At 40.3% G+C, this 26,912-nt stretch overlaps 1 protein-coding gene across 1 annotated transcript in view; it reads right to left on the bottom strand.

Annotated features, from left to right (window-relative positions):
- Positions 1–26,912, bottom strand: part of COL4A1 (collagen type IV alpha 1 chain) — a 137,720-nt gene that overhangs the window by 19,295 nt on the left and 91,513 nt on the right. The window contains exons 19-41 of the mRNA XM_075140829.1: positions 25,961–26,054; positions 25,261–25,296; positions 23,534–23,698; positions 21,673–21,768; positions 20,643–20,726; positions 17,563–17,633; positions 14,686–14,877; positions 13,645–13,813; positions 13,208–13,300; positions 13,005–13,109; positions 11,445–11,542; positions 10,995–11,145; positions 10,544–10,657; positions 9,980–10,147; positions 9,338–9,427; positions 8,589–8,741; positions 5,609–5,707; positions 5,428–5,517; positions 4,431–4,570; positions 3,419–3,549; positions 3,238–3,314; positions 2,379–2,477; positions 1,762–1,812 (exon numbers count right to left, since the gene is read on the bottom strand). Coding sequence (XP_074996930.1) covers positions 1,762–1,812; positions 2,379–2,477; positions 3,238–3,314; positions 3,419–3,549; positions 4,431–4,570; positions 5,428–5,517; positions 5,609–5,707; positions 8,589–8,741; positions 9,338–9,427; positions 9,980–10,147; positions 10,544–10,657; positions 10,995–11,145; positions 11,445–11,542; positions 13,005–13,109; positions 13,208–13,300; positions 13,645–13,813; positions 14,686–14,877; positions 17,563–17,633; positions 20,643–20,726; positions 21,673–21,768; positions 23,534–23,698; positions 25,261–25,296; positions 25,961–26,054 — 2,566 coding nt within the window. The remainder of the gene's footprint in view (positions 1–1,761; positions 1,813–2,378; positions 2,478–3,237; positions 3,315–3,418; positions 3,550–4,430; positions 4,571–5,427; positions 5,518–5,608; positions 5,708–8,588; positions 8,742–9,337; positions 9,428–9,979; positions 10,148–10,543; positions 10,658–10,994; positions 11,146–11,444; positions 11,543–13,004; positions 13,110–13,207; positions 13,301–13,644; positions 13,814–14,685; positions 14,878–17,562; positions 17,634–20,642; positions 20,727–21,672; positions 21,769–23,533; positions 23,699–25,260; positions 25,297–25,960; positions 26,055–26,912) is intronic.

The following is a 26,912-nucleotide window of genomic DNA, read 5'->3' as shown; positions in this document are numbered from 1 at the left end:
AAAACTTTAGGAAAACTATTATTCTCCACGTTATGACATAAAGTATGAGGAAAAGAGTAGTTTGACTGACATATCTTTTCTTAGCTAAACTGATCACTGGGCTATTTTAATTCACTCTAAAAATAGATGAACATTCAGCATCTCTCTATCAGTCCTTCCACAAGGAATATAAAGCCCCCGAATCCTTACTCCATTACAATTATTATTGTCATAGCTGAGTAAGGGATGTCTTGCTTGACTAAGCACAAAAGGACTTGCTCCTGGAGAAAAAGGGAATTTTTTTTTACTAAGATCTAGATTTAGACACTTAGTACTTACTTTCAGGCTTGTACAAATTGTTAATATTTGCAGTTCAGTCAAATTTTAGATCATGATTGAGCAAAAATATAGATTAGCTGGTATAAGTACAATAATAAGAGAAATAAAATGTATAAAGAACACTATCCCTGGCTCTTTGCCTAAACAGAACAGCGTCTTTAAATCCTGGACTTCTTTTTTTGGAACTACAATACATTTGGAACACAAATGATGTCAATTGAATATCTATTTACTCTAAAACCAGATATTTTTAAATGAGCTGTGCTGACAAAATGAGAGACATGGGTAAGGTGAGAAAAGCGCTCTCATAATCGAGCATTCTAAATGTCTTACTGAGTTATGATTAGAAAATTTGCTTATTAAAATAAGTTCTCTAACAGTAGGGCTTTCTTAGCAATTAATGATTGTTAATTACTCTGAGATGGTAAATAAAAGATATTCTAAAATTCTGGTTTATCACTTTTGATTGTCCACACAAGTTTCCTGTATTTATAGAATGAATGAGTGAGCTTGATATTTTAAGCTATGTTAAGTTCTTCAAAATCTGCCACATCATGTTAATTTCACAGGTAGGCTAGTTGAATCTTCTTTGTTTTCTGGATATTTAAAATTGAAAATCCTTTACCTGTACACAATTCCCTTTATCGGCAGCCGTTTGATATTTCTTCACACTGTACCTATTGCAGTCTAGTGTCTAGGACATACTTATTTCATAAAATGGAGCATGGTGCATTACAGACACCTTGAACAAGCACTGATTCAAGCCAATCAAGCTGTTCTCACAGCACAGTGTAGTGACACACTTTGCAAAGATCACAAGTGGTCTTGAAATTGTGATAGCTATGTGCCTGTACCCAAGCTAATAAGTCCTGAGTCCAGGTAATAACAATTTTCAGTAAGATCTCATCAGGTCTCTGCTATCTTTTGCATCTCTGCACCATGCTCCTGTGCATAGCTTAGACATGCTCTACTGAGCTATAGAGAATAACTATTTTAGCAATGAATAAAATTGCATTTGGGCTGCACAACAGACTCGGGTAAAAAAATTACTGCAGTATCCTGGCCACGAAACTACTGTCTTTAGCTGTCTGGTGCACAGAGCCTCACTAGGCTTTGATTCTTGCAAAATTAGTAGGAAAACAGAAATACTTGGAGTCAAAAGCACAGCACACAAATACGGGAGTTATTTATATTACCCCATCACAGCACAGCTTGCAGTAAATTCCACGCTATGAATAATTACCTATTTTAGGGCATATCTAACTCATGTCCAAGATGCTGCCACTGTAACAGAAATTAGTATTTGAGCCTCTCAGAGTTTTTGCCTGCTCTGAAAAGGTATAGCATGTAAAAGAATGAAGTAGAAAGTATGTCTGAATTACAGAATTATATTTAGAGTATGTTGGGAGGGAGGTTTGCTGCTTGTTTAAAGAAGTGTTTTACCTTTATCTCCCTTTGCACCGGGAAATCCTGGAAGTCCTCTACCTGGAATACCTGTAATATAGAGGCAGCAAAAAATTAGAAGATGGAACAGTACTTAAATTTAGCTTGTAATGAACAAAACTCTATTAAGCATAAAAGCATATCTATATAAATATATAAGCATATGTATGTAAATATAAAATCTAAATAAATGGTGTATGCAAAAGTTCTTCAGGGCAGAGACTGTCATTGTTAAGTATTGGTATTGTGCCTAGCACAATGGGTGCTAGATCCTGTATGACTGAAAACCCTACCCTAAGAAAAGGCAAGCCTGCTCCATTATTTCACAGCTAAGTTGCAGACTGAAATTAATTCTAAAAGACCAATGCTTTAAAGTATTGCCAGCTTTTGTAAAATAAATTATTTCAAGATTACACTGATTAAACACAGTTGCTCATCTAAATGATTAGCTTTACAATGATGGATGATAGTCAATAGTTTGCAAGACATCATACTAACTTTATTTTCTAAGGTTCCATTCAAAGTACTGCAAACCCAGCACACCCCTCTACCAATTAATCTTGTGTAGTCTCTGTGTATTTTCGTACCCCGTAAACTTAACGTGACAGTCACAGTACCTTGTTCACCCTTTGCACCAGCTGCACCTGGAATCCCATCATAACCTGGTTCACCCTTCTGTCCAATGGAACCAGCAGGACCCGGAACACCAGGTTCACCTGAAAAATCATTGCCATTTTCATTTCACCTATGAATAATCAGATGGTTTTTTACACGTTTTTTTCCTCTAAAGAAAAGCTTAGCTTATTCTTTTGCTCCCCCAGAGACCAAGCAGATACTGCATGATGACTTCAGTGTGACTTTTCTCTGAGGTTACTTCTGAAGTAAACCAGTGTGAGACAGGGCTCAAGTATTACAGATTTTGACATAGCTAGTTATCATGAATCTCAGTGAGTTTAGAGTGCAGGAACTCCAGCAAACACTTGTGAATAGCACAGCCCATTGCTCAATGAGATGATGAATCCTGCAGCCAGTAAACTAAGAACACAAAGCTCCAAGTTCAAAAATGTTGTTATACTCATAACAGCAATGGACTTACTCTCCTCCCTACTCTATTTCCTCTTTAACATCTGTGTAATGATGCTAATGTGGTGATTCAGGTTTGGGCCCATGGATCAATTTTACTGTTTTTAAATGAACTCAGAAACAACAGAACTAATGGCTATAGCAACAACCAGTCTTGTGGAAGGTGGTAAAATCTCTTCCACAAACAGTGCAAAAGAAGTATTAGCCCCACACTACCCTGACTCAGATTTACCTGGGAAAGAGCACTGTCTTTTTTTGCTTATGAACTGAACAAATGTACCAGGAAATATCTGAGGCAAAATGAATGTAGAATGCCACAGCATTTGTTTTAGCCACTGCCTGGAAATGAACAATACTTTAAGTAGCATTTGGTGTTTTACATTTCTTTTCTACCTGGTTCTCCTTTTAAACCTGGAATGCCACTTAAGCCAGGAAGTCCTTTTTCACCCTTTTCTCCATGGCGGCCAGGGCTCCCTAAAGAAAGAAAGAAGACATGGGTTTACATGCGGGATATTTAGTATAAGTTTCACATTAATTTTTCACTGCAATTTCTGTTTCATTAAAGCATAAACACTTGCCTGGAAATCCTGCCATGCCAGGGGATCCTTTGGGACCTGGGGCACCCGGCATTCCAGGAATTCCTGCACTACCCTTTTCACCCTTATCTCCAGATAAACCTGGACTACCCGATCTTCCTGGTTCTCCCTAGAAGAAGCAGCACACATTATAAAATCCACACAGTAATTCCGAAACAGATTTTTCTGTTTGCAATGGTAGATGTTACCCCTCTTATCCATCAGACTTATAAAGAATTTCATTCTTTTTCCATTTAGAAACAAAGTAATTTAGGATTAAATTTGGCATTAAATTCCACTATCAGAATTATTGACTTTTCTAGCAATTGCTTAATACCTACATATGGAAATGAATAGTTTTCTATGCATTTTTATGACAGTTTTTACAAAGTCTTTTCCAAATTAGTCTCTTAACTTACTTATTACACTTAATCATCTTCAAAAAAATCTTTTTTTAACTCTTCAGCAGGTTTGCTACCAGATTAGTAAGTTTATTTTTACAGTTTTTACTTATAAATTCATGATTACTGTCATTGTATAGCTAGGAAAAGGAATGTGAAACAAATGAGAAACCTATTAGAATACTATTAGAAATTAAATTAACTTTACAGACAGTATTAATACAGTTCCCTTTTCAGTCATATCTGAGCATTTTATAGGTTTTTTCAGCTTCCCAGTATCTCTGTAAAAGTACAGAAACACTATTTCAGTGTGATTATTTGCTCTGTTTGTAAGAAGCCCTTTTCACTTTATTTAATTTGTATTTTTAAAAGTTATTTCCCTCCCCCACATTTCTAGCACTGTAAATTAGCCTATTCTGAAGAGAGAGAATAAATAAGAACCCTGGAGATAATGGTCCCATCAAACAGAATGCATCTAAACTAAGTTTCTCATCAGGTATTTAAATGAGCATAATAGAAAATATAAAAAAATAGCTTAAAGGCCAAAGGCATCTTTTTAGATGGGGTACTTGGTAGAGACAGACAATTAAATCCTTAGGGGTGTAAATACCTTCTCACCAGGAGACCCTGGAAAGCCAATTCCAGGAAAACCTGGTGCTCCTTTGTCTCCTTTTTCACCTTTTTGCCCAGGGAACCCTGGTGTGCCTGGTGAACCTGGTACTCCTGGCAGACCCTTTTCTCCAGGTGTTCCTTGTAAGAGAAAAGGAAAAATGGGTGTATCAGAACTAGTGGTACCCTAGCAGTGTTGACAACGATTTTTCAGTGTTGCTTTAGCTATTCAGAGCTAGAAAAGCAATGTAACTCACTAAAATAGCTAGTAAATTAACTTCTGAGATTCACTCTCTAAATGGGACTTTTTATGGGAAGATAAGCTCTCCTCATAAGAGAAGGTCGTAATCTTGGATTCAGAGTAAACAGAGCTCTTGCTAAGAATATTATTTGAATAAAAGTTTATGTTGATTTGAATAATTTCTAACAGGACTACAGCGACAAAGGGACTCTGCTGTAGAAAATTTTTCTGTCCCCCTTTACTATCTCAGTCTTTCACTTTTTATTTCCTAAGGCACAAGGCCATCTGAATGGAGACAAAGTTTCTGTGTTGAGATACAGGTTCTTCTCCGTTCTATTCTTTACCAATCCACTCCCCAGACCACTACAGTTTCTAATTAACATGCAGTATGCAGCAACTCACCAAACTTTTTAGAAGGGGGAAAATACACAAGAAGCTTAATGCAGTTCACACACTAGCAGAGACAGAGACAGACAGACAGACAAACAGGTGTCACTTCAAACACTGCCTGCCTGCAACAAATACACAAATCCTACATATCCAGCTAAAGGATTCACATGTAGAAACTTTGGAAACCATCCTACTCTTTGTATATCACAATAGGATTGAGAAAGCAATGTCCCAAAAGTCTAAAGAAAGTTCAGACACTGCAAATTCTTTAGTAGATCCAAACCAACAAATATTCCATACAGGTCTCTCACAACATTCTATATTAACTTGAGGAAAACAATAATAAGAAATTCCCAGCAATCTGTACCTGGCAAACCCATTTCACCAACTGATCCTTTTTGTCCTGGAATTCCTGGATCCCCTGGGTATCCCGGGGGACCCTGATCACCTTTTGGTCCTATGGACAGCAGAGAAATTAAGAGTCCCGTGAGTTAATGTGGTTTAAAATACCGGATGAACAGTCTCTCTGTCGCTAGCTTCAGATGTACCTGGATGTCCTGGAGTACCAGGTTCACCATCCTTCCCTGGAATTCCTGGTTCTCCATATTCTCCACGTAACCCTTTTTCTCCTGTTGCTCCATGGTCCCCTGGACACCAAGAAAACAAACACAGTGAGATGAGTTTTATCAAAATTTCCTGTAATGCCATATAGTAATCCTTCTAGTTAATTTTTGATCACTGTTGCTTCTCTCTACTGAACAAGGAAATGGCTGAATTCAAGATTCGTACATTGTAGAGTAGAGTCACACTTGAGTAAAACACAACTCTCCAGTCACTAAACCAGTGCTGAGGAAAGGCTGCAAACTATTACAATTTTACAGATGTCTGTGCAAATTACAAGGCAAATTATATCTTCAAAGAAATTGCAAACGAACATGTGTTTGAGTTAGATTAATGAGTTACTTCAGAAGTGCCAGACAATATCAGTTGTTAGCAGAAATGATTGATTTGACTGTTCTGCTGTCTAAAAAGGTTCACGTGAACAACCAGTTCACAACCAGAAATTTGCTGTTTCCTCAGTTCTATCTAATGTTAAAGCATCTTCATCATTCCAGAAGGCTCCACCTCTTATTCTGTGGTATGCCTCTTCTCCAGTTTTTAAGGTCCAAGCTTTTTAGTCATAACCGTTTCTGTTAGTGTTGCATATAGGTGCAGGACAATAGCTTACTGAAGATAGCTCACTGAATGTTTTTAAGTAAGCCAATTTTATTAAAAACACCCCAGGATGTCCAAAATCAGATGTTTTCATTAAACATCACTGACAATCTTCCATAAAAATACTGTGTCTTTTCTACACAGTTTGTATTTTAGAAGCTTTTTAAAACATTACTGTGATATTCGTGCCTAGAGAGATGAAGGCAACTAATAGATCTGCAAAGTTATGCAGTATAACTAGGCTATTTTTCTCTGCTGGTACTAAGTATCCGTGGGTTGAAGAGGATGAGATGGGCAGAATAACAGCAGAAATTTGCAGGTTGGTGTCTGTTTGGAACCTACCCTTCGAGGCTGTGTGAGCCAGGCCAATCTGTAGACTGTGTGTGGTCAGGAAAAGGTAAAGCATACAAGTTTGCAAGCGTGCATTATTAGTGCTGGAGAGATGAAGAAGTCAGAAACCAAAGAAATTAACCATTTGAATTTCTCAGCAAAGGCTTCTTTATATGCATGTAACCAGTGTGCCTAATCTGGATTTCTGGAAAGGAAATAAAACTATCAATCAGTCAACCTACAGGCCAATAGTAGATAAGAAAGTAATGAAAGTAAAACAAATGTGGATTTGTTTTAAGGCTTTTCATACCACCATAAATATCAAGATCAGAAACAAATGAGAAAAATTAAGCTAGATGAAATTTTTATAGGCTGGGACCCTCATCAAATACAAAAGTGCTCTCAGAAGCTGCATCTCAGCTTAGAGGCAGATGCATTCCACACTTGTTCCTGCCTCCCCTCGCAGTCCCTGGCTGTCCAAGCTGGGAAGGGCACTGCCTATCCACATGCCTAGGTTCCTCTGAGACCCAACCGGGACACACGAGCACCGGTCTCATTCTGACCAGTAGTCAGGACATGGAGATAAGAGGTACCTAGACTGGGAAACTCTCCTGTTCCCACAGTTCAAATATAACATAGTATAGTTACTGGTGATTCACTGCCAAACTGGAAAAGAGTCTCAGGTGCTCTGTCCTGAGCACAACAGAGAATACATTGATGAAATGTACAGATGACACTAAACTGGAAAGGCTTGAAAAGAGGACAGGATTAGACTGCAGAAGGATTTTGAACAGTTGGAGTAAAGGTTGAAAATCAACATCATGAAATTCAAAAAGTGTAATACACCACGTATGTGGTAAGGAGAATTCAAAAGCATGACAAAATGAAAAGTGATTGCATAGGCAGCAGTCCAGAAGTAAAGGACTAAGGATTATAGGAAATCACAAACTGAGTCGGCTGTTGTTTCGAGAAAGGGATTTCATTCTAGCAGGGCTTGAGTTGAAGTACTTCATTTGTTTCAGCAAAGTGCACTCTAACAAGGATGCAGCCAAATTGGGGAGAAATCAGAAAGGGTAACAAGAATGATAATTATTTCAGAAAACATGATATACAATGAAAGGCTGAAGGATTTGGTTGAGGGAAATGGAAGACTATGATCTCGGTAGCTCCCTTCTAAGCCCTACACTTCTATTTTAACTAAAACAGTTATCATTTATTTAAAAACCATTATGGGATTTTTTTAATAAAAAGTAAATCATAATAAAAAAAAGGACAAATAATAAAAATATATAAAATATACACTATTTTTTCTTTGAAAAGAAAAACAGGGGAAAGAATGATCTTAAACAACTGAATTTTCATGTAGCAGTAAAAATAAAAATCCAAGAAAAATGCATTTCTAAAAAAACTAATATCTCTACCATCATTAAGTTTCTAAATAGAAAGCTGATTGCCTTTCTCCTGCATATTTCCAGATGTTTCTAAACTGACATAAGTTGATCTTTTGGTATCAGTGGCATACAGATGTGTCTTTCCTGAAATTTCTTAGGTCACAAAGAAACATGTGCGCCAAAAAAGACTGCCCACTTTTTCTTACAGTATTATTTGGTCTTCATGGCCACAACAGTGCTTCCACTATATGTTTTACATGAAAGACAGCTTTTCTCTTCTGGCAAGCTCTAGTTTCTACTTTTAAAATTTCTTTTCTTTTGAGAGAGTCTTCTGATAAAAGAGATAAAATGGATTTTATAAGGGCAAATTGAATCTTTTCCATCCAACCAAAACCCTTTCTGTCTGTGATTAATCTTTGTTTCTATGGAGTTGAAAGGTACTGGAAAAATATCTGCATTTGCTGTGTGAAATTCTTTAATCTCATTTTAAAAACTGTTGTCTAAAACTAAGATACAACTGAACTCAAAGCATTGCTGCTTAACAGTATATGAGTGTAAATTACACTTATCCACAGTTAGAGACTAAAGTTACCTTTTTCTCCTTGATCTCCCTTTTGGCCTTTGAGACTAACCATGTCCATGTTGTCCATCGTTCCAGGTTTTCCTGGGAGACCGGCTTCACCTTTATCTCCTTTGACACCAGGATCACCCTGTGGTCCAATTACACCTTTGAAACCTTGGCTACCTATAAAGGGATACACAGTACATTATAGTGGCATATAAAACTTTTCAAAAATATTTAGTAGACAACAACAAATGAAATTAGCTATTGATTCAAATTTTGAGCACTGAATACCGTGCTCTGGAACATCTCATTTATCTCATATGAAGTTTTTTTATACCAGGACTTCACAATAGCTCTGTCAAAAAAGTTGACATATTTTTCCCGCTTCACAGCCATTAATTTTAGACTCTCAAAACAACAGGGATGGGAGTTTGGCAGTAATACAGGGCATTATTTGAAGGATTTAATGAAGACCTTCCTGCTGGCTTTTTATAATTTCCACAGCATTTTTCTTGGAGTAACATCTATAGCATCCTCGCACCTAGCAAACCCTTATGTTGTTGAAGAACGGATCAAAAATCCTGGCTCAGTGCCCAAATACATGACTGTTCCTAGCTTTCTAAATGACACTATTTCTAATTTACAGGGAAAGTTACTTGACATAAAACATTCCTCAGGCCAAGCACACTCCTTATATTTGGTTATTTCCAGACTTGTCTTCTGCCAGGAAAAAAGTGGATTTTACAATTTTGATTTTGTGAAAATCTCTCTCGTACCTTTTTCACCAGGCAACCCTCGATCTCCAACTGGTCCAGGAGTTCCTGGCAATCCAGGAGTTCCCATAACTCCCATTTCTCCTTTGGGTCCTGAAACCAAAGTGAAAGAGTGAATAACAGAAATAACGCAAGCAGTGTAAAGAAGCACAAGAAACGGAATTATTTACTCCCTATCATATTAGGAATTGCACTACTTAAGGAAAAATGGGACAAAGAAGATGATTAATCAAAAATAGCCTGAGAGAGAAAACAACAGTAAAAACAGTGTTATGAAAACTAGAATAAAACACAGTTTGTAATGGGTTTTCGACAGATTCTTAAAACTTCCTATTACAGTAAACAATGCTATCATTAACAAAGGCATTATTAAAACCACATTCAGTCACTGAACCTGTGCAGAATAATCCCCTTTCATTATTACAGGCTAAAGGCTAGTTCCTGCAAGTTGCTGGATTTGATCCACCAAAGGACTTGAGTAGCAGTTCAGTTGTGCACAGAGCTGCTTTACTGACGTCAGCCCGTGTGTTTTCCCAAGCTTGGGCTCTTTGATGGCTCAATTTCTAACCCAGTGAAAGGGCATGCTACCACAACTTAATAAAACAGTTGTCAAAGATGCCGGTTTCCAAGGGAAAAGATGTTTACCTGATGATCCTTTCAGTCCAACGGACCCCTGCGGACCCGGCAGGCCGGGTAACCCCACAGACCCTGGTACTCCGGGTTGGCCCTGGCTACCTTTATCCCCTTTTGGTCCTGGCATATCTAGACCTGGGATACCAGGGAAGCCCCTTTCTCCTTTTATTCCAGGAAATCCTAGGAAAAACAGAAGATACAGGATTAGTCCTTAACGGAGCACGGGGAACAGCGTTAACAAGAATATCTGATAATGTCCACCTGCAGTTCAGAAATTACATGGCATGAAGAATGAAGACTCAAAGCCAGACAGCAGAAATAGTCCTCATTTTCTAAGTGAGGCTTTGATCCTGTATATATCACCCACCAACGACGTGAAGAGACCGAACAAAATGGCAGGCGTTTTCTCAGGAGGCTTCGCCCTGCATTTTGGATCAGACGGAGGAGGCCTGCCAACATGCCCCCCGTGCACCCCCACCGCAAAACAGTTCACGAGCAACACTTTTACCAACACCAATATCCGTTTATGCCAAAAGTCTGCTCCTAAGCACTGTCATGGGCATGTTTTCCTCTCACCTGGTGGTCCCTGGGGTCCTGGCTGCCCGGCGGGTCCTGGTGATCCCTGCGGGCCCAGCCCCGGTGCGCCCGGAGGGCCCTGCAATCCTTGCAGTCCTGGGAGGCCGGGGTCGCCTGCGGCGAGACAGAGACATAGACCGAGTGTCCTCCGATGTCATTTGAAATCTTGTCTGCTGAAGGTGCTAGACAAGGTGCTTTGGAAGCACTTGGCCAACAAGGCCTCATTTCAGCCTCTAATACCTCCTGCCTGGGCTCGGAGGAAGGGCTGCTCTTTGCTGCTAGCATTTGCTCCCGGTGGTTGGCAGGAGAAAACAAGGGGAAGGAAAAAGGGCAATACCCTGAGATATCAGTAGGATATCTCAGTAGTGAACAGACTTTTTGCTGCATCTATGGGGGAGTGACTTTAAAAAAGAAATAGAAATACAGAGCTGAATTTTTCCGGCGACGTTACCTCTGAATCCTTGCTGTCCAGGTATGCCCGGAAAGCCTTGCTCGCCACGTAAGCCAGGCAGTCCCGGATTTCCCTTTTCTCCAGGGATGCCAGCTGGGCCTGCGGGGCCTGGCAATCCCTTAGGGCCAGGGAGACCTACACCAGGTTCACCCTAGCCAAAGAAACACAATAGATTGGGAATCAACACATCAAAACCAAGAACTCATTCACTGACTGTATTTAAATCACTCAAAGGCAGACTCTATACATGACTTCAAGGGAGAGCCATAAGCCCTTCAGCATTAATGCCAAGCATTCATCCATCTACTCTGTTCCTTTGTGTGCATAGTGGGAAACATAAGGTGAAGGACAGCTTGGCAAAATCTTTTTTTTTTTAAAGAGCAGGATCTTTGCACACATTCCTGTTAACATGGGCAGTCACAGACAACAGTATCAGCGGCTGACACCTACTTTTTGACCTTGTAAACCTGGTACACCCGGCAAACCATCCAGGCCAGGGGTTCCCGGAGTTCCCGGCAGACCAGGCGAGCCAGGCTGACCTTGGAAACCTATAAAACAAAACAAAACTCACATCATTACTGTCCTCTGTTGTTTTTTCAAGCCTCTAACTCAACTATTCACACCCTCACAGGGTCGTATTTAAAAAGATCTGTGTAGTCTTTTATGTCAAACTTCTAGGGATGCCAGCACCCAAATGTCTCAACAGAGATTCAAACACTGAGCTTCGTGCAGCATTTGGCTTCTGATGAGAAACAACCACCCAGAAGAAATAAATGCCGAGTGTCTCCTCTTAAATTAATAGCCTTGTGGGTTCATGTCATTGAGAAACATCCTGTCTACAAAACTGGGTTCCCAAAGTCTTCTTCAGAAGGGGCAACTTATTGTGTGGGGCATCATTGTTCACTATATGTCGTGTGACATGTCCTACACATCCCGCTGTGAGTTGCATGCAGGTTCCTATGCCACAGATGGCCCATGCACTGCACCTTGGGAATGCAGGAAGCAATACATACAACATTCTGCAAATCACTTAAAGATAACACTCATAAATACCAGCACACGCTCAATAAATTGAGATGAAGCTCCTCTCCCAGGCAAAAGTCTCAGGGAGTGGGAAATCCAGCTTTTAGGCTAAGCCCCAGGAAAGTCATTGGGCAGAGCTGAATTCAAGGAAGGGTCCTTGAAAGAAATGTATTTAATATGTCATTTCTTTCTTGCTGGCATCAAAGAGCATATAGCAATCCTTTTCCAGATGCAACGGGCCTCTTCTGTTCAGGTTCATCCCACACCAGTCTTGGAGGAACTAGAGGTGGTCACAGGTAAAGATTTGCCCTTTGTCCTTCTTAAGTCTTTATGACCCTCCCAGCTCATTGGTGTGTGGAATCATAATAAATGAATAATAATGAAGACACACAAGAATTTTGGGGATTGAGGTGGCTGTTGGAAGTTCAGTCATCCAGTTCTAAATGAGTAGCAGCACTATGAAATACATCTCCCAAAAATCCAAAACTAGAATATGAACATTTAGACTCCCTCTAAGCTCTGTGCATACCCTGACAATAGCCATGCAGGGAAGACTAAACTTATGCTAAGTAAGCTGGTATTCTAACCAAACCACTCTCAGCCACCTGGGACACGGCAGACCTGCTAGCTCTGGCCCAAAAATGTTATGTTTATGTCAGCATGTTTTTTTGACCAACCACACACAGTGCTTCATCTCTCAGAAAGGTAATCTCATCTCCCAGCAACCTCAGCTGCTGCAATGTAAGATGTTGTACTATATCACTTTCTATTCTGGCAGTAGCTTTGACACTGTCTGTATCTGCACCACATCTCTGCACAAAGCAAGCGTGCATTGAAAGTATGCTTATTTGGTGCTCGTGGACTTTCGCAAGGGAGGTTCTTCAGCTGCACCTCCCAAATCTCATGCAGCCATGGCTGGATGATAGCGCAGGCCTCCATCCACACTCCAGTTACACCACCTCTGTTAGATGGATAACTTTATCTTACCTTTGGGTCCTGGAGGTCCAGGGAACCCTATACCTGGCTGCCCAACAGCACCTTTTTCTCCTGGTGGGCCGGGTCTCCCTGGAAGCCCAGGATTCCCTTTGTCACCTTTGCAAGTGAAAACAAGACAAATGTTAATACAAAGGCTAGCTTCTGGAGATCAGAGCCATTACGATCATCAGATAAAGATCAACAGGCTACTGTACCTTGGGGTCCAGGGAAACCAGGTGGCCCAGGAAGGCCATCTGCTCCAGGAGGTCCAGGGAGTGGTACAGTTCGTCCTGCTTCGCCCTTTGTTCCTGTGAATGTAAAGATCTATTAAGTACAGGAAACAAGGGAGTTTCACCTAGCCAGCAATATTAGTCCATCCATACCATTACAACTGACTTGTTATGAAGTTTTTTTGTAGAAGATTCATAGAAGACTAGGACGAACTCAGTTTAGGATGAACCTAAACCATCCCCTTTGGCCTAACAAACTCTTCAAGAAAACTGCCCTCAAAGATTTGCAATTATACTGCTGAAACCACACACGGATTTAAATTAGAAAGTCTTTTTATTTCAATCTTAAATTCCGGTGATCCTCTTGTACCACTTAAAGGGCACAATTTTTATTTTTTTTTTAAAGCATGCTGTAGCATTACCTGGAAGGCCTGGTAAACCTGGGGTTCCAGCAAAGCCTCTGTCTCCTTTGTCACCGGGCAACCCTGCAACGCCTATCCCAGGAGGGCCAGGAAAACCTCTTTCACCACGTACTCCAGGGAATCCAGGTTGGCCAGGGGGACCACGTTCTCCTTTCAAGCCAGCTGTACCCTAATTTTTGAAAAGCGTACGTGTACTTCTTGCCTGATTGGCAAGACAGAACACGTCATCCTCTCTCTCTGAATATTTTGTAACTTGGATTTAGCACAGGTATCTGTAATGCTGAAGAAAGTGGATTTTTTAGCACTGAGTTCAACGGAAATAGAACCGGGTTCCACGTGGAATAGCACATGGAAATCATACCTAGTGTGCAATGCAGCTAATGACCACGTAGGCTATGTTCCCAGTGGTGGATGTGGGAGCAGATGTGAGCTCCACATTCAGCTCCACATCCATATCAGCTGAGCTCTCTATCAGTGCAATACTTTGCAGCATTAGTTTCCAGACGAAGAGAAGTATGCTAGAACAGAGTTGAATCTTGCCTTAACAATCTCTACTTGGATAACTGCATTCCTTCAGTCATCTCCAGATATCAGCTAAATCATCCACACTAGTTCTCACTATAAAGCTGTGAGAAAGGGAGAAAGAAACAAAACTACTGTCCATGCCCACAACTTTGTGGGGGAAGTAACCTTGCTCTATAGTCCTGAAATAACCAGCCATACTGGATACATCTGAGTCAGATCCCTCATTTGCATGACATGTAAAAAGAAAGGGTCAAAATCTAACTCCGAAATAGTCTGTTGTTGAAGGACTGTCTTCCTCACTAGTTCCAGGGAAACCAGAGTCTTCCTCTGAGGAAGAATGAACTACTCAAGTTAAGGACAAGACGTGGAACAATGAATGAGGTCAATAAACATAAAGCATGTATAGGGCATAAAAGCATATGAATTCTGATCTGAAAGACAGAATGTACAGGACAGTATGTAAATATAAACAAACACACAGTAGGTCAATATGTAAACATAAACAAATACACATACCGATGCTCCTTTCGGACCCTGGGCACCTGGCAATCCGTCTTTTCCTGGTCTTCCTTCTCTGCCAGGAGTACCTGGTTGTCCTGGGAAACCAGGATCTCCCTTTTCACCTTTCAGGATAGAATCATAAGAAAAATCTCCTGGTTCTCCTTTTGCCCCAGGGCTGCCCATAAGTCCTGGAGTGCCGGGGGGCCCCTGAAATTTCATAAATTCAGATGTCATCAGTTGCCCTACCAAACCTTCAACTGATACAAAAGAAAACAAATCTTCAGAAATTAAAGAGTAGACCCAAATCAAGTAAACCATTAAGTTTTCGACTGAGGAAGTCAAATGAGAATATTTTCCAGGACACAGCAGTTTGAATAAAGAATTAATGCAAATCTTCTTGTCTTGACCATTTTGCCATTTATCATATCACAGGTGTATCATTTTAGATGGTGCATATAAACTTACACCACTTACACAAGAACTGCAGGCCATGACATCAAAAAACTACTCTGAATTTTCCATAGACTACCCACTGGATTTCAGTTATGCATATTTACACAATATCAGCATCAAGATAAAGGAGGCTTTCTAAAAAGGCATTTTCAGAGTTAAAGTGTCTGCCCCAACCTTTAAATGCTGAATTCTGTGACACTGTGGAACCTATTTCCCTGATGCAAATGCAACAAAAGTATCTCTACATTTCCATGATAATTTACAATACCAGCAGAAGTAGTACTAATACAGGAAAATAACACACTTCCAGTATGCAAAGACAAACTCAGCCAAACTTACACGTTTAAATTGCTTATATAAGCCCCAACCATGACATTCATTCTTTCAAAACCTTTTAAATCAACTATAATATTCATCAAATATATAGATTGTCTACAAAATTAAATTAATTGTCTTATACAAAACTCGAACGTTATTTGCACAAGAGCTAAGGCTAACTGAAGGCTGAAAGCTTCTCCCTGGGTAGTTTATTTATGACATTTAGCTGACACAAATACACGTTTCCCTTCATTACTAACATTCATTGATTCTGTACAATTAACAATCACAGTCAGCTGGTACTATCAGAATACTATGCACATGCTCAGAAGAGAGTTTTGTAAGCTCTCCTGGGAAGAAATTATCTACCTAATAATATAACTATAGGATTTCCAAAATTCCAATTTTTCCCTACATATTTTCTAGGACTTATATGAACTTTTCTCATAGGAACAGTCTCTCTAATTTCAAGTGAATCAGAGCTACTCACTAGGGTACTAAAGCACAAACTTCATGGGCAATGTCCACTGCTTATGGCTGATGTGTGCCCTCCACTTAACCAGAACATGGTCAAAAGTAATCTTTCCATTAGCTTTGGTGGGTCCTCGATCAGACTGATGCTCTGGCATGGCTCTAAACAATGTGAGCTTGCAAGGCTGGCCCCCGTGTAGTTTTTCCAAGCTAAAATATATGCTGGATCACCACCTGGCTGAACTTTGTGGAGTAAAACAAGCTTAAAAGCATTCAGAACAGCAGCCAGTCCTTGTCTGATGAAAGACATGAACAGAACTTAAGAGGCAATAAAAGGAAAATATAAAGGTATGGCAAAACCTTTATATGTGTGCTGAGAACAAATGCAAGACACGAAAAAAGCTTAAACACATTAGGAATTCTTTTAATTTTTTCCACTGTTTCTTTCATGGATCCCACTGATATTATAGTAAATTCAGTTGCTGAGTAATACCACCTTATTTATTGTGGTGGAAATAGAGAATGGACTCCATCCTAGCTAACTTTCATTGGCTGAATTCAGGCATCTAGGCTTTATTTATACTCAAGGGAGAGAAATAGATGCCTTGAGTAAGGAATTCATAGAGGTGGGTTGGGTTAAGTTCTGAAGGTGCCTCTCTCTCACCACTGGTGATAGAGGGAGCTTGCATAACTCCAGTGTGTGTTAAAGCTAGTGCACAAGAATGTCACTGAGAAGTTATGTTGCCAAAAGGGATCAGCTGGAAGAAGAAAACAGCTTTGGGAAAAAAAGTCTGTGAAGACTCTGACAAACTCAGTCTACTTACATTAGGAATGGTGTCAAAATCCACGATATACTACAGGAACGTGTATGCAAAGGTAGGTCTTGACAGCATAACACAGTGTACATAGGGACACTCAAGTGAAGTCTGACAAGATCAAATGTAGTTGTGCTAGTACAGTGCTCATCTAGGAGTAATTTGTGTTACATTTTAGACAAGTGCTATGCTGATGGCTGTTCTGCTTCTAATATCTGGCCTTAGTCACAGAGAGTCGTGTTGCGCTGCATCAACATAATTTACAAGTGATCGTATTATCAGGATACTCTCCACTTTCACAGCCTTCCTTTACTTCTTCAAAACTACTTAGCTTTCCTGCTAACTATGTTTTATGGAATATACTGCACACACTTCCCAAAATTCAAACTGCCAAAGTATATTGCATGCTTATATTAGATTGCTTACACTACACTAGATGGCACTGTCTCTCTCTCGATATATATGTACACAACAGCAAAGAGTTATTGGAACGATTCACGAGAAGGTCAGGGCAGACCTGCATCTGTTTCCTGCAAAATCCTGCTTTTTACCCGACTCCACTGCTTAGCTTGCTCAGCCAGAGGGTCATGTGTCCTGCTGAGTTCATACAGTGGGTAAACACAGAAATATAACCCATTTCTGACTCTCATAGCTCTTTTTGACTCTCATGGCTCAACCATGCTGCTTCCTAGTTCATTTTGCTAGGCATAGTTCCTTAATTCTATCATATCACTGTGCTAGTCTGTTTTTAAACAGAACTATTACACAACCACACTGTGTGTTTTTTGATCACATGCCTCATAGGACACACAGCATTTGGCAAGGCATTACTTACAGGTACCCCTGGAAGGCCATCAAGTCCAGGTAAGCCTCTGTCACCCTTGAAACCTGATTGTCCTGGAAAACCTTATCAGAGAGACAAAAATACAATTCTATTTATTACATGCTTTTACAAATAGCTCATGGTATGTGAATTCTTTGTGGTCCTTCTCAAAGTGTCTCATTCCATCTCCAGTTATATCAACACAATGCTGCTAAAGTCAGTGAAGTTGTCTGGCTTCACGTGCTCATGTGCTATATGTGTCTGCATTCATTAACTCAGAAGTTAATGATTCATTTGACTTAGGAATGAATTCATCTTACTATTTAGACCTATCATGTAACCACTGCAGTCTTGAAACTACCTAAACCGTATTCATTTTTCTTAACAGCCACTAGAACAAACATTAGGTATAATATCACTGTTTGCATGTGGCACTTCTCTCATGTGGTAGGAGAAGAAGAATTATTTTTTTTGGCCGCAGAATTTAATGCTAGGATTAGGAACATAAGTATGGGCCACTGCCAAGCCTGGGCACATAGGGCAAATGCTTCCCACATTATTTTTCACTTTCACAATCTTCAGTGAAAATATTTGGGCCACAGTTTGCAAAGACCATCCACTGTGGCCAATTTCTGCTTCCTTGGTAATTCTTGTTGATTGCATCGGAAATTTGGAGTCGGGCCAAAACCAGGAATATTCCATCCTCCTTTAATTAGTTTCACAAACTGATTAGTGGGACAAAAAGTAATTTTGTCCGGAGGCCGGCTTGGGCTTAGCGACCATGAAATGATAGAATACTCAATACTTAGTGAAGTAAAGAGGGGGCCAGCAAAACCGCTACCGTGGACGTCCGGAGGGCGGACTTTGGCCTGCTCAGGACACTGGTCGAGAGGGTCCCTTGGGAGACAGTCCTGAAGGGTAAAGGGGTCCAGGAAGGCTGGATGTTCTTCAAGAAGGAAGTCTTAAAGGCGCAGGAGCGGGCTGTCCCCATGTGCCGCAAGAAGAACGGGCGGGGAAGATGACCGGCCTGGCTGAACGGGGAGCTCTGGCTGGGACTCAGGAAAAAAGGGAGAGTTTATCACCTTTGGAAGAAGGGTCAGGCAACTCAAGAAGAGTACAGGGATCTCGTTAGGTCGTGCAGAGAGGAAATTCGAAAGGCAAAAGCCCGGCTAGAACTCAACCTGGCCACTGTCGTGAGAGACAACAAAAAATGCTTTTACAAGTATGTTAATGACAAAAGGAGAGCCAAGGAGAATCTCCATCCTCTATTGGATGGGGGGGAGAACATTGCCACCAAGGACGAGGATAAGGCTGAGGTACTCAACGCCTTCTTTGTCTCAGTCTTTAATAGTCAGAGCAGTTATCCCCAGGGTACACAGCCCCCTGAGCTGGAAGACAAGGACGACGAGAAGGATAAACCCCCCATAATTCAAGAGGAAGATCTGCTACGCCACCTGGACGTTCACAAGTCTATGGGGCCAGATGGGATCCACCCGAGGGTACTGAGGGAGTTGGCGGAGGAGCTTGCCGAGCCGCTTTCCATCATTTACCAGCAGTCCTGGTTAACTGGGGAGGTCCCGGACGACTGGAGGCTTGCCAATGTGACACCCATCTACAAGAAGGGCCGGAAGGAGGATCCGGGGAACTACAGGCCGGTCAGCCTGACCTCGGTGCCGGGGAAGATCATGGAGCGGTTCATCTTGAGGGCGCTCACAAGCCATGTCCGGGACAACCAGGGGATCAGGCCCAGCCAGCACGGGTTCGTGGAAGGCAGGGCCTGCTTGACCAACCTGATCTCCTTCTATGACCAGGTGACCTGCCTGGTGGATGAGGGAAAAGCTGTGGATGTGGTCTACCTGGACTTCAGTAAAGCCTTTGACACTGTCTCCCACAGTATTCTCCTAGAGAAGCTGGCGGGTCACGGCCTAGACAGGTGTACCCTTTGCTGGGTAAAAAACTGGCTGGACGGCCAAGCCCAGAGACTTGTGGTGAATGGAGTTAAATCCAGTTGGTGGCTGGTCACGAGCGGTGTTCCCCAGGGCTCAGTACTGGGGCCGGTCCTGTTCAGTATCTTTATCAACAATCTGGATGAGGGGATCGAGTGCTCCCTCAGTAAGTCTGCAGACGACACCAAGTTGGGTGGGAGTGTTGATCTGCTGGAGGGTAGGAAGGCTCTGCAGAGGGACCTGGACAGGCTGGATCGATGGGCCGAGGCCAACTGTATGAGGTTCAACAAGGCCAAGTGCCGGGTCCTGCACTTTGGCCACAACAACCCCACGCAACGCTACAGGCTTGGGGAAGAGTGGCTGGAAAGCTGCCCGGAGGAAAAGGACCTGAGGGTGCTGGTTGACAGCCGGCTGAACATGAGCCGGCAGTGTGCCCAGGTGGCCAAGAAGGCCAACGGCATCCTGGCCTGTATCAGAAATAATGTGGCCAGCAGGAGCAGGGAGGTGATCGTGTCCCTGTACTCGGCACTGGTGAGGCCGCACCTCGAATACTGTGTTCAGTTTTGGGCCCCTTGCTACGAGAAGGATATTGAGGTGCTGGAGCGTGTCCAGAGAAGGGCAACGAAGCTGGTGAAGGGCCTGGAGCACAAGTCTTATGAGGAGCGGCTGAGGGAACTGGGACTGTTTAGCCTGGAGAAGAGGAGGCTGAGGGGAGACCTCATCGCGCTCTACAACTACCTGAAGGGAGGTTGTAGCGAGGTGGGTGTTGGTCTCTTCTGCCAAGTAACTAGCGATAGGACGAGAGGAAATGGCCTCAAGTTGCGCCAAGGGAGGTTTAGATTGGACATTAGGAGAAATTTCTTCACTGAAAGAGTGGTCAGGCCTTGGAACAGGCTGCCCAGGGAAGTGGTGGAGTCACCATCCCTGGAAGTATTTAAAAGACGGGTAGATGAGGCGCTTAGGGCCATGGTGTAGTGGGTATGGTGGTGTTGGGTTGACGGTTGGACTCGATGATCTTAGAGGTCTTTTCCAACCTTAATGATTCTATGATTCTATGATTCTATGATTCTATAATTTTATCATATATGCTGCATTTTTAGATTTTAGCTTACGTAGTTAATTCTCAGGGAGGTAATGAGTTTTTACCTGCTGGACCTGGTGGCCCTTGTGGTCCTGGAAGTCCAGGAGGTCCTACTTTATCACATAAGGCACAGGATTCACCTTTGTCACCTGAAAAAAAACACCAACAAAACTAAGGAATAACAATGAAAGGATTTAAGACAACTGCAAGCAGATGGATCCAGGGGCAAATGTCAATTTAATACACTTCATGTTGAAAGAATAAAAATAAATGTGCTACTTCTAATTACATGCTTCAAAGAGAATTTATCAGCAAACTGATATTCAAAATTCTTTAAAATTTTTAAAGGAATGGCATGAAAATCAACTTAATTCTTATCCTAGGGATAATATTTAACAGATTAAAAGGGACCAGGCTGAAGAGGACCAAAAGGAAGAAAAGAAATATACACTAGGCAAAGAAGAAATAAAAAGATTAAAGCAGAAAAAGGAGAACCTCTACAGTCACTGCAATTTTGCAGTTTTAGAAAAGCAGTGAGCAGAATGAGGTTAGGAAGGATCAACCATCGTGTAAATGACTGCAGCTCATTTTTTTCATATGTCCATTTAGTCAGTGCTCCTAAAACACATGGTTGACAGTGCTATTTATAAGTATTAAAATTTTAGCTTCAATTATACTCATAGCAATGATTCATAAACCATTTCCATTCCCAACTCATCTGCCCCTCTCTAATTCTTCATCTCAGAATTCACATCTTAAATTGCCATGAACAGTTCAATTTACACTTAATGGGGCTATGTTCAGCCCTTTCTTTTTTCCCAGCTCCTCTTCCAGCCCTGCACCATCCTTTATCACTTTCCAGCAATGTGTAGGCTAAGTGAAATGTAAGTGAAGTTTGTGTCACACAACTCAATACACAATATCCTTCTTTTACTCACCAGAGACTCAAGAAACATCTTCCATGTCCATGAACTATTTGTTTTAACTAACTTTAAGTACACTTTCTCTAGATCCAGCCTAACTTTCTCAGCCTTTTTACATACCCAAGCTCCAGGGTACAAAGCATTAGAAAGCAATCACTTTAAATAGTATTACCTTTCTCTCCCATCTCTCCTGGAAATCCAGCTCTTCCTGGAGGTCCAGGACTACCTGGTGCACCAGGTTCTCCCTGCTGGCATTGATCAATTCCATCTGCAATGGAAATGCAATAAAGAAAATTGTTTGACAAGTGCAAGTTTCCATTATAGGGCTGCATTTATGAATGTCCCAGTTGAATGTATCTATGAATAGTGATAAGTCAGGAGAGCATTTTATTTTTCTGTGTGTTTTACTTTGAAAAATTTAACTGGGATTCTGTATTCTGATTCCATATATACTGCCCAAGAATTACAGAGAAAAGACAGGCTCTGCCATAATAAGGTTACAAAGAACTTTCACATAGAATCTATTTTTATTGTAAGTTTTGGCTAAGAAAAGTGCTGTGAGTGAAAAATTGCTGGTTTGACCCTGAAGAGAATGGAGAATATTGACATTCTGAAGAAATTAATTAAGTAAGTTTTTTGTACCCTGACTTTTGTTTTCAATGTTTTAGGAAACTTTCTAGGTCAAGAGCAGCTTGTTAAGATTTATTTAACTTCTTCACACTGATCAAGATTCCTGAGAACAAGAAACTTCCTATGTTAGGAACTGAAATAGGTAACAAATGAGAATATTTAGCAGGCTTGATATGAGAATACAAATTGTGCTTGTTCTGTTTGATGATAAGGCACAGGTTCTGACCCAATACAATATGACATCAATTTGGCCAAAGCCAGTAGTCAAAATGTTAATGTGAAGTTTGGCAAACAACAGTTAAATGAAAACAAATTGTTTCCTATTATGCACTTGAAGAAAGCTTAAGAAGTGTCCGGGGAAGGAGCAGAATTAAGCAGTGACGGAAATATGTATGAAAAACAGGAATTGCTCTTATTTTTAGGGCAAGGTAAGATTTAGCTGTTTAGTTCCATATTCTAGGTGCTGGATTTTGTACTGCTTCGTTGGCAAACATAGCAACAACTAGGCATCTTCAGTTGTTTTTGAACCAACTATTTTGGTTTAGGAATTCAATAGAGAATAATGTTCCTTTCAATAGACTACCTAAACTAATAGTGATATCATTCTTTATGTTGAAATGACAATTTAACTCACAATATCAGTATCACCTATAGCAAAAGTTTTCTTTCAATAAAAGAGTTAAAACAGTTGTAAGGAGCTATTAAGCATGAACTATTTTCATATGCACTTTTTTCATTGCTTCATTGCAGAGCAAAACCAAAACATTTTTCTCTTTAAAAATGCTTTATCAGAATCTAATTATTCATAGCTCTATAATTTTGTTATCATTACTACTATTATTATTATGTATTTGTTACATCATTACTAGCTTTTCATTTACCTCTATAAAGCAAGTGTTGACCCCATTCTTCTGTAAGATAATTTCATTTTACAATAAAAACTTCTAGGAGACTAGTTTGGTCAGCAGTTCTTACATCTCTTACATAGATTGGTGCTGCAGACTTGTAAATTGTGACATTGAACAGCTATCTTTTATGCCAACAGTATTAGTATCGTTATTTTTTTAATTGAAAATCTATAAATATCTCTAAATTGGCACATTAGGACACCAATATTAAATATCAAGGTCAATTATTTGGTTATATTGTAACAGTCCACGATGTACTTTTGAAGAAATTTTAAAAACATTTAGCAAAGAATCCTTGTCCCAGTAAGGAAACAAGTGGCTCACTGCATCATGGAACAGCTTTTACTTGGTCCATTAACAACTCAGATATGTTCCTTCCACGATGTAGATGCATTCTGATTATAGCTTTTATAATCTTGTCCCCTTATCCTTTTTTATGTGCACGCAATGTGCATTGAATCTTCATCGTGAAAAGCAAGCGAGGGCTTTACCTACCTGTTTTGCCTGGAGGACCTGGTGGGCCAGGCAACCCCGGGGGACCTGGGAAACCATCTCTTCCAGGGGGTCCGGGTAAAGGGAATCCCGGAGAACCCTTTTCACCTTTTTCACCTCTCTCTCCAGGGACACCAGGTGACCCTACCCTGTCTGGAAGCGGCCGACCTTTGGACAGAGTAAAGCATACATTAAAAAAAGTTACAAGTAGAAAGACAGTAACATTATCAACACATTAGTTTCCATTAGGTTTCAGAGAGAAACAGAAAAAACATCAGTGCAAAATAAAAAGGGACTGTATTTTTACTATTGGTGATTTATACAAAATTTATACAAAACTCCCTTTGGTTAGGTCCCTAGACAAACACTTTTATTCTGTACTAACTGTTTTCCTGAGATTTATTTTAATCAACTTTTGCAGGGTAGGAAAAAGTGGCGACACAGCAGTTAATTTAGCTATTACACTTAGAAACTATTACACTCTTCCTTATCTCATAATAAACCAAATCTTAAACACACCTAGAAAGGGACAGCATCTCTAAGAACTTCAGTAAATAAGTATTCAACAAAGCTAGCAGATTTCAGGAACGCTAAAACCAAAACTGTTTGTAGGAATAATAAGCAAACAGCAGCCAATAAAGAGAAGCAGTTAAACAGCTAGAAAAAACTTAAGATCTCTTTTTATCTCTTTGTACAGTCACACAGGTCTTCATACTTTAATGAGTTATTTCAGTTCACAACTAATCACCAGACTTGATCACTAAACCATTTTGAGCCTTCTGCAACATTGCAGGAAGATATGAGAGTCACCACAAATCTCAATTTCTGTAGGGTAATGACAGACTAAGAGCTGCTATTTTTCTTGTCTTGTCACACAGAATTCTTTAGGGACTATTATAGCCTGCGGTATATAGTATCTTCTCCCTAAACTGTGAAAAATTTCCTGGAAACTATCTGACCTTGGCTCACATTAATTTCATATGTAGCTCACTGTCAAGATAGAAAATGCGAGCAAAGGAAGTAATAGTAGTATCACTGCAGGATGTGCCAGAGGCACGTTTCCACAGATGATTTGCTTAATTTTTAAAAAGCAAATATCGTGGTTTAATTCAAACACATGTACATGTACATATATACTTAATAGCAGTGTTGTCATGGATGTGAAGATGTTAAGACTATGAAAAAGGCAACATTTGCAGGCAAAAGAAATAACTTTTATTAGATCAAGTGACTTATTTGAAAAAAAGCAGGAAGCCTTCCAGAATTACTTTGATCTAATAGATGTTATTATTTTTCCCTACAAACCTTGTTTTATTGTATTTATGCAAACAGATACAGATCTGAAGCGAAAGCAAAACAAATTATCTACATGTGAGTATACATACATAGGTACATATGCACGCACACGTTCACATTTAACAACTTTTCTTGCCCAATGGAGCCATACTCTCTGGGCTATCTCTGATGACCTGTGCACACTACTTCTTCAATTTAAGAGAAAGTTATCAGGGCTCCACACAAAGAGCAAGGCTGGATCACATCAGAGGCACGACAAAAGCAATCTACAGGAAGGGTCTAGGGGGACGATTAGCCCCCAGAGGGGCCTCTGCCTGGGTGTTCTGTAAGTCAGGCAGTAACTGGCAGCAGCTAAGGAGAACACCTCTCAGGACTCTTCACCCAAGAACACCACAGGAAAAATGTGAACAAAATCAGTAGCCAAAAACTCATACCTGGAGGTCCTGGGATTCCTTGTATACCAGGGAAACCTTTAGAAAGAGAGGTTTTCAATTAGGCAGTGAAGTCCGCAATGCCAACATCAGTGAACTTTTAGCACATATTATTTAAGTACACATTACAAGTTAGTATGCCCTGAATCAAAGGTTAAGATAAATAATCTATAGATATCTGCAAACAATACATTTTCGGAAAAGGCCCTGCTATGTGCCACCTTCTCCACCGATCTTTCTTCCATAGGGTAAGGTCTGTAATGGGGAAAATGGGAAAGGGAATGCTTGATTTTCCCTGTTTACTGAAGAATTTTGTAAATTTTGCAAGCCAATTTTAAGATTAAAATCTAGCTACTGACTTTTTTAAAGGCGTCTCAAGATTCTCTGCATTATTATCCTCTTTATGCTTGTGTTGATTTCCATCTTTCTTAAATAATCTCACTGGATTATTTAACTGCCATAAAAACAGACCCTTTTAGTTTATCCTTTCCCAATCTATAACCGAAAGCCAGTCTTATTTATGATGAGAAGAAGCATCCTACAAACTACAACAAAATCTAATAACCTGACAGCAATGAAATAAATTACTGGAACATTTCACTGTCATATAGAGCTCTGAGCTTATAGACAGTGCAATTTTAATTTCCTTTAATAAGAAAACTGAAAGCATAACTCAATCAAAAAGACAAGACAAAATACATACCTTTTTCACCTTTTTGACCTTTCAGACCAGGCAAACCTGAAACTCCAGGATCTCCTTTTTCACCAAAAGTATCTACTGGTCCAGGATCTATAACCTGAATCACAGGACAAAGACTAGGACACTAGAAACATACAACTGTGCCCTTGTTTGTATCTCCCCCATCCTGACCCGACCTGATGGTACAGAGGCCATTCTGTTTTGTGAAAACAATTTTGAGCAGTTTTGGTTATACTTGCAATTTCAGCGATACATAACAACTGCTGTGAGAGGGTTGTAGCTGCTGAGGAATTACCAGAGAAAATAAATATTTCCTATTCTACCAAAATTCCTTCTTACCAGTAGTAGGATTAAGTGGAGAGCTTTATGGCACCTTTCTGAACAAGAATGATGCCCAGAAATCTCAGCACAGTCTAAGGACTGACCCATTAGGTTTGTATTACCTTTAATTTTAAAATATTCTGTGCTGGCAATTTCTGCTAACATCGATCTGAGCTCGACATATAGGTCGCTAACATTTGCAGTAAAATATGCAAGGAAGTATGCACCATTTTTCAGATCAAATTAGCAGATGTTGGGAATTTTCCCCCATGTTGGGGAGGCAGCACCATCAACGATCTATTTGTTGCTGACTAATCCCATTTTTTACTTGAAGTGTTAAAAAAAATTATAGACTGCAAGCCTGACAGACTTACTCTTCTGAACTCTCTTTTGGATACTCTGTATTGATTAACAATGCCTACCATTTTCATAGTCCAAACCACTTGAAATTCATATTCTTTGAGAGGTCCCTTCCCAAATTTCAAGCATATTTAAAAGATCTGTATCCAACTTTTGTTTCCATTAAGAAAAAATGAGGATGTGACTGCTTAGAATGAGATCAGAACATGCATAGTCTCTCTTTTTTCCTTCATCGCTTGAACACTTTGACTTTCAGAAAATTTATATTTTCATT

The sequence above is a fragment of the Calonectris borealis genome, chromosome 1 (genome assembly GCF_964195595.1).
Source record: "Calonectris borealis chromosome 1, bCalBor7.hap1.2, whole genome shotgun sequence".
In the NCBI taxonomy this organism is placed as follows: Eukaryota; Metazoa; Chordata; class Aves; order Procellariiformes; family Procellariidae; genus Calonectris; species Calonectris borealis.
The sequence above is the reverse complement of the archived record's forward strand: the minus strand, read 5'-3'. Positions and strand labels throughout refer to the sequence as shown.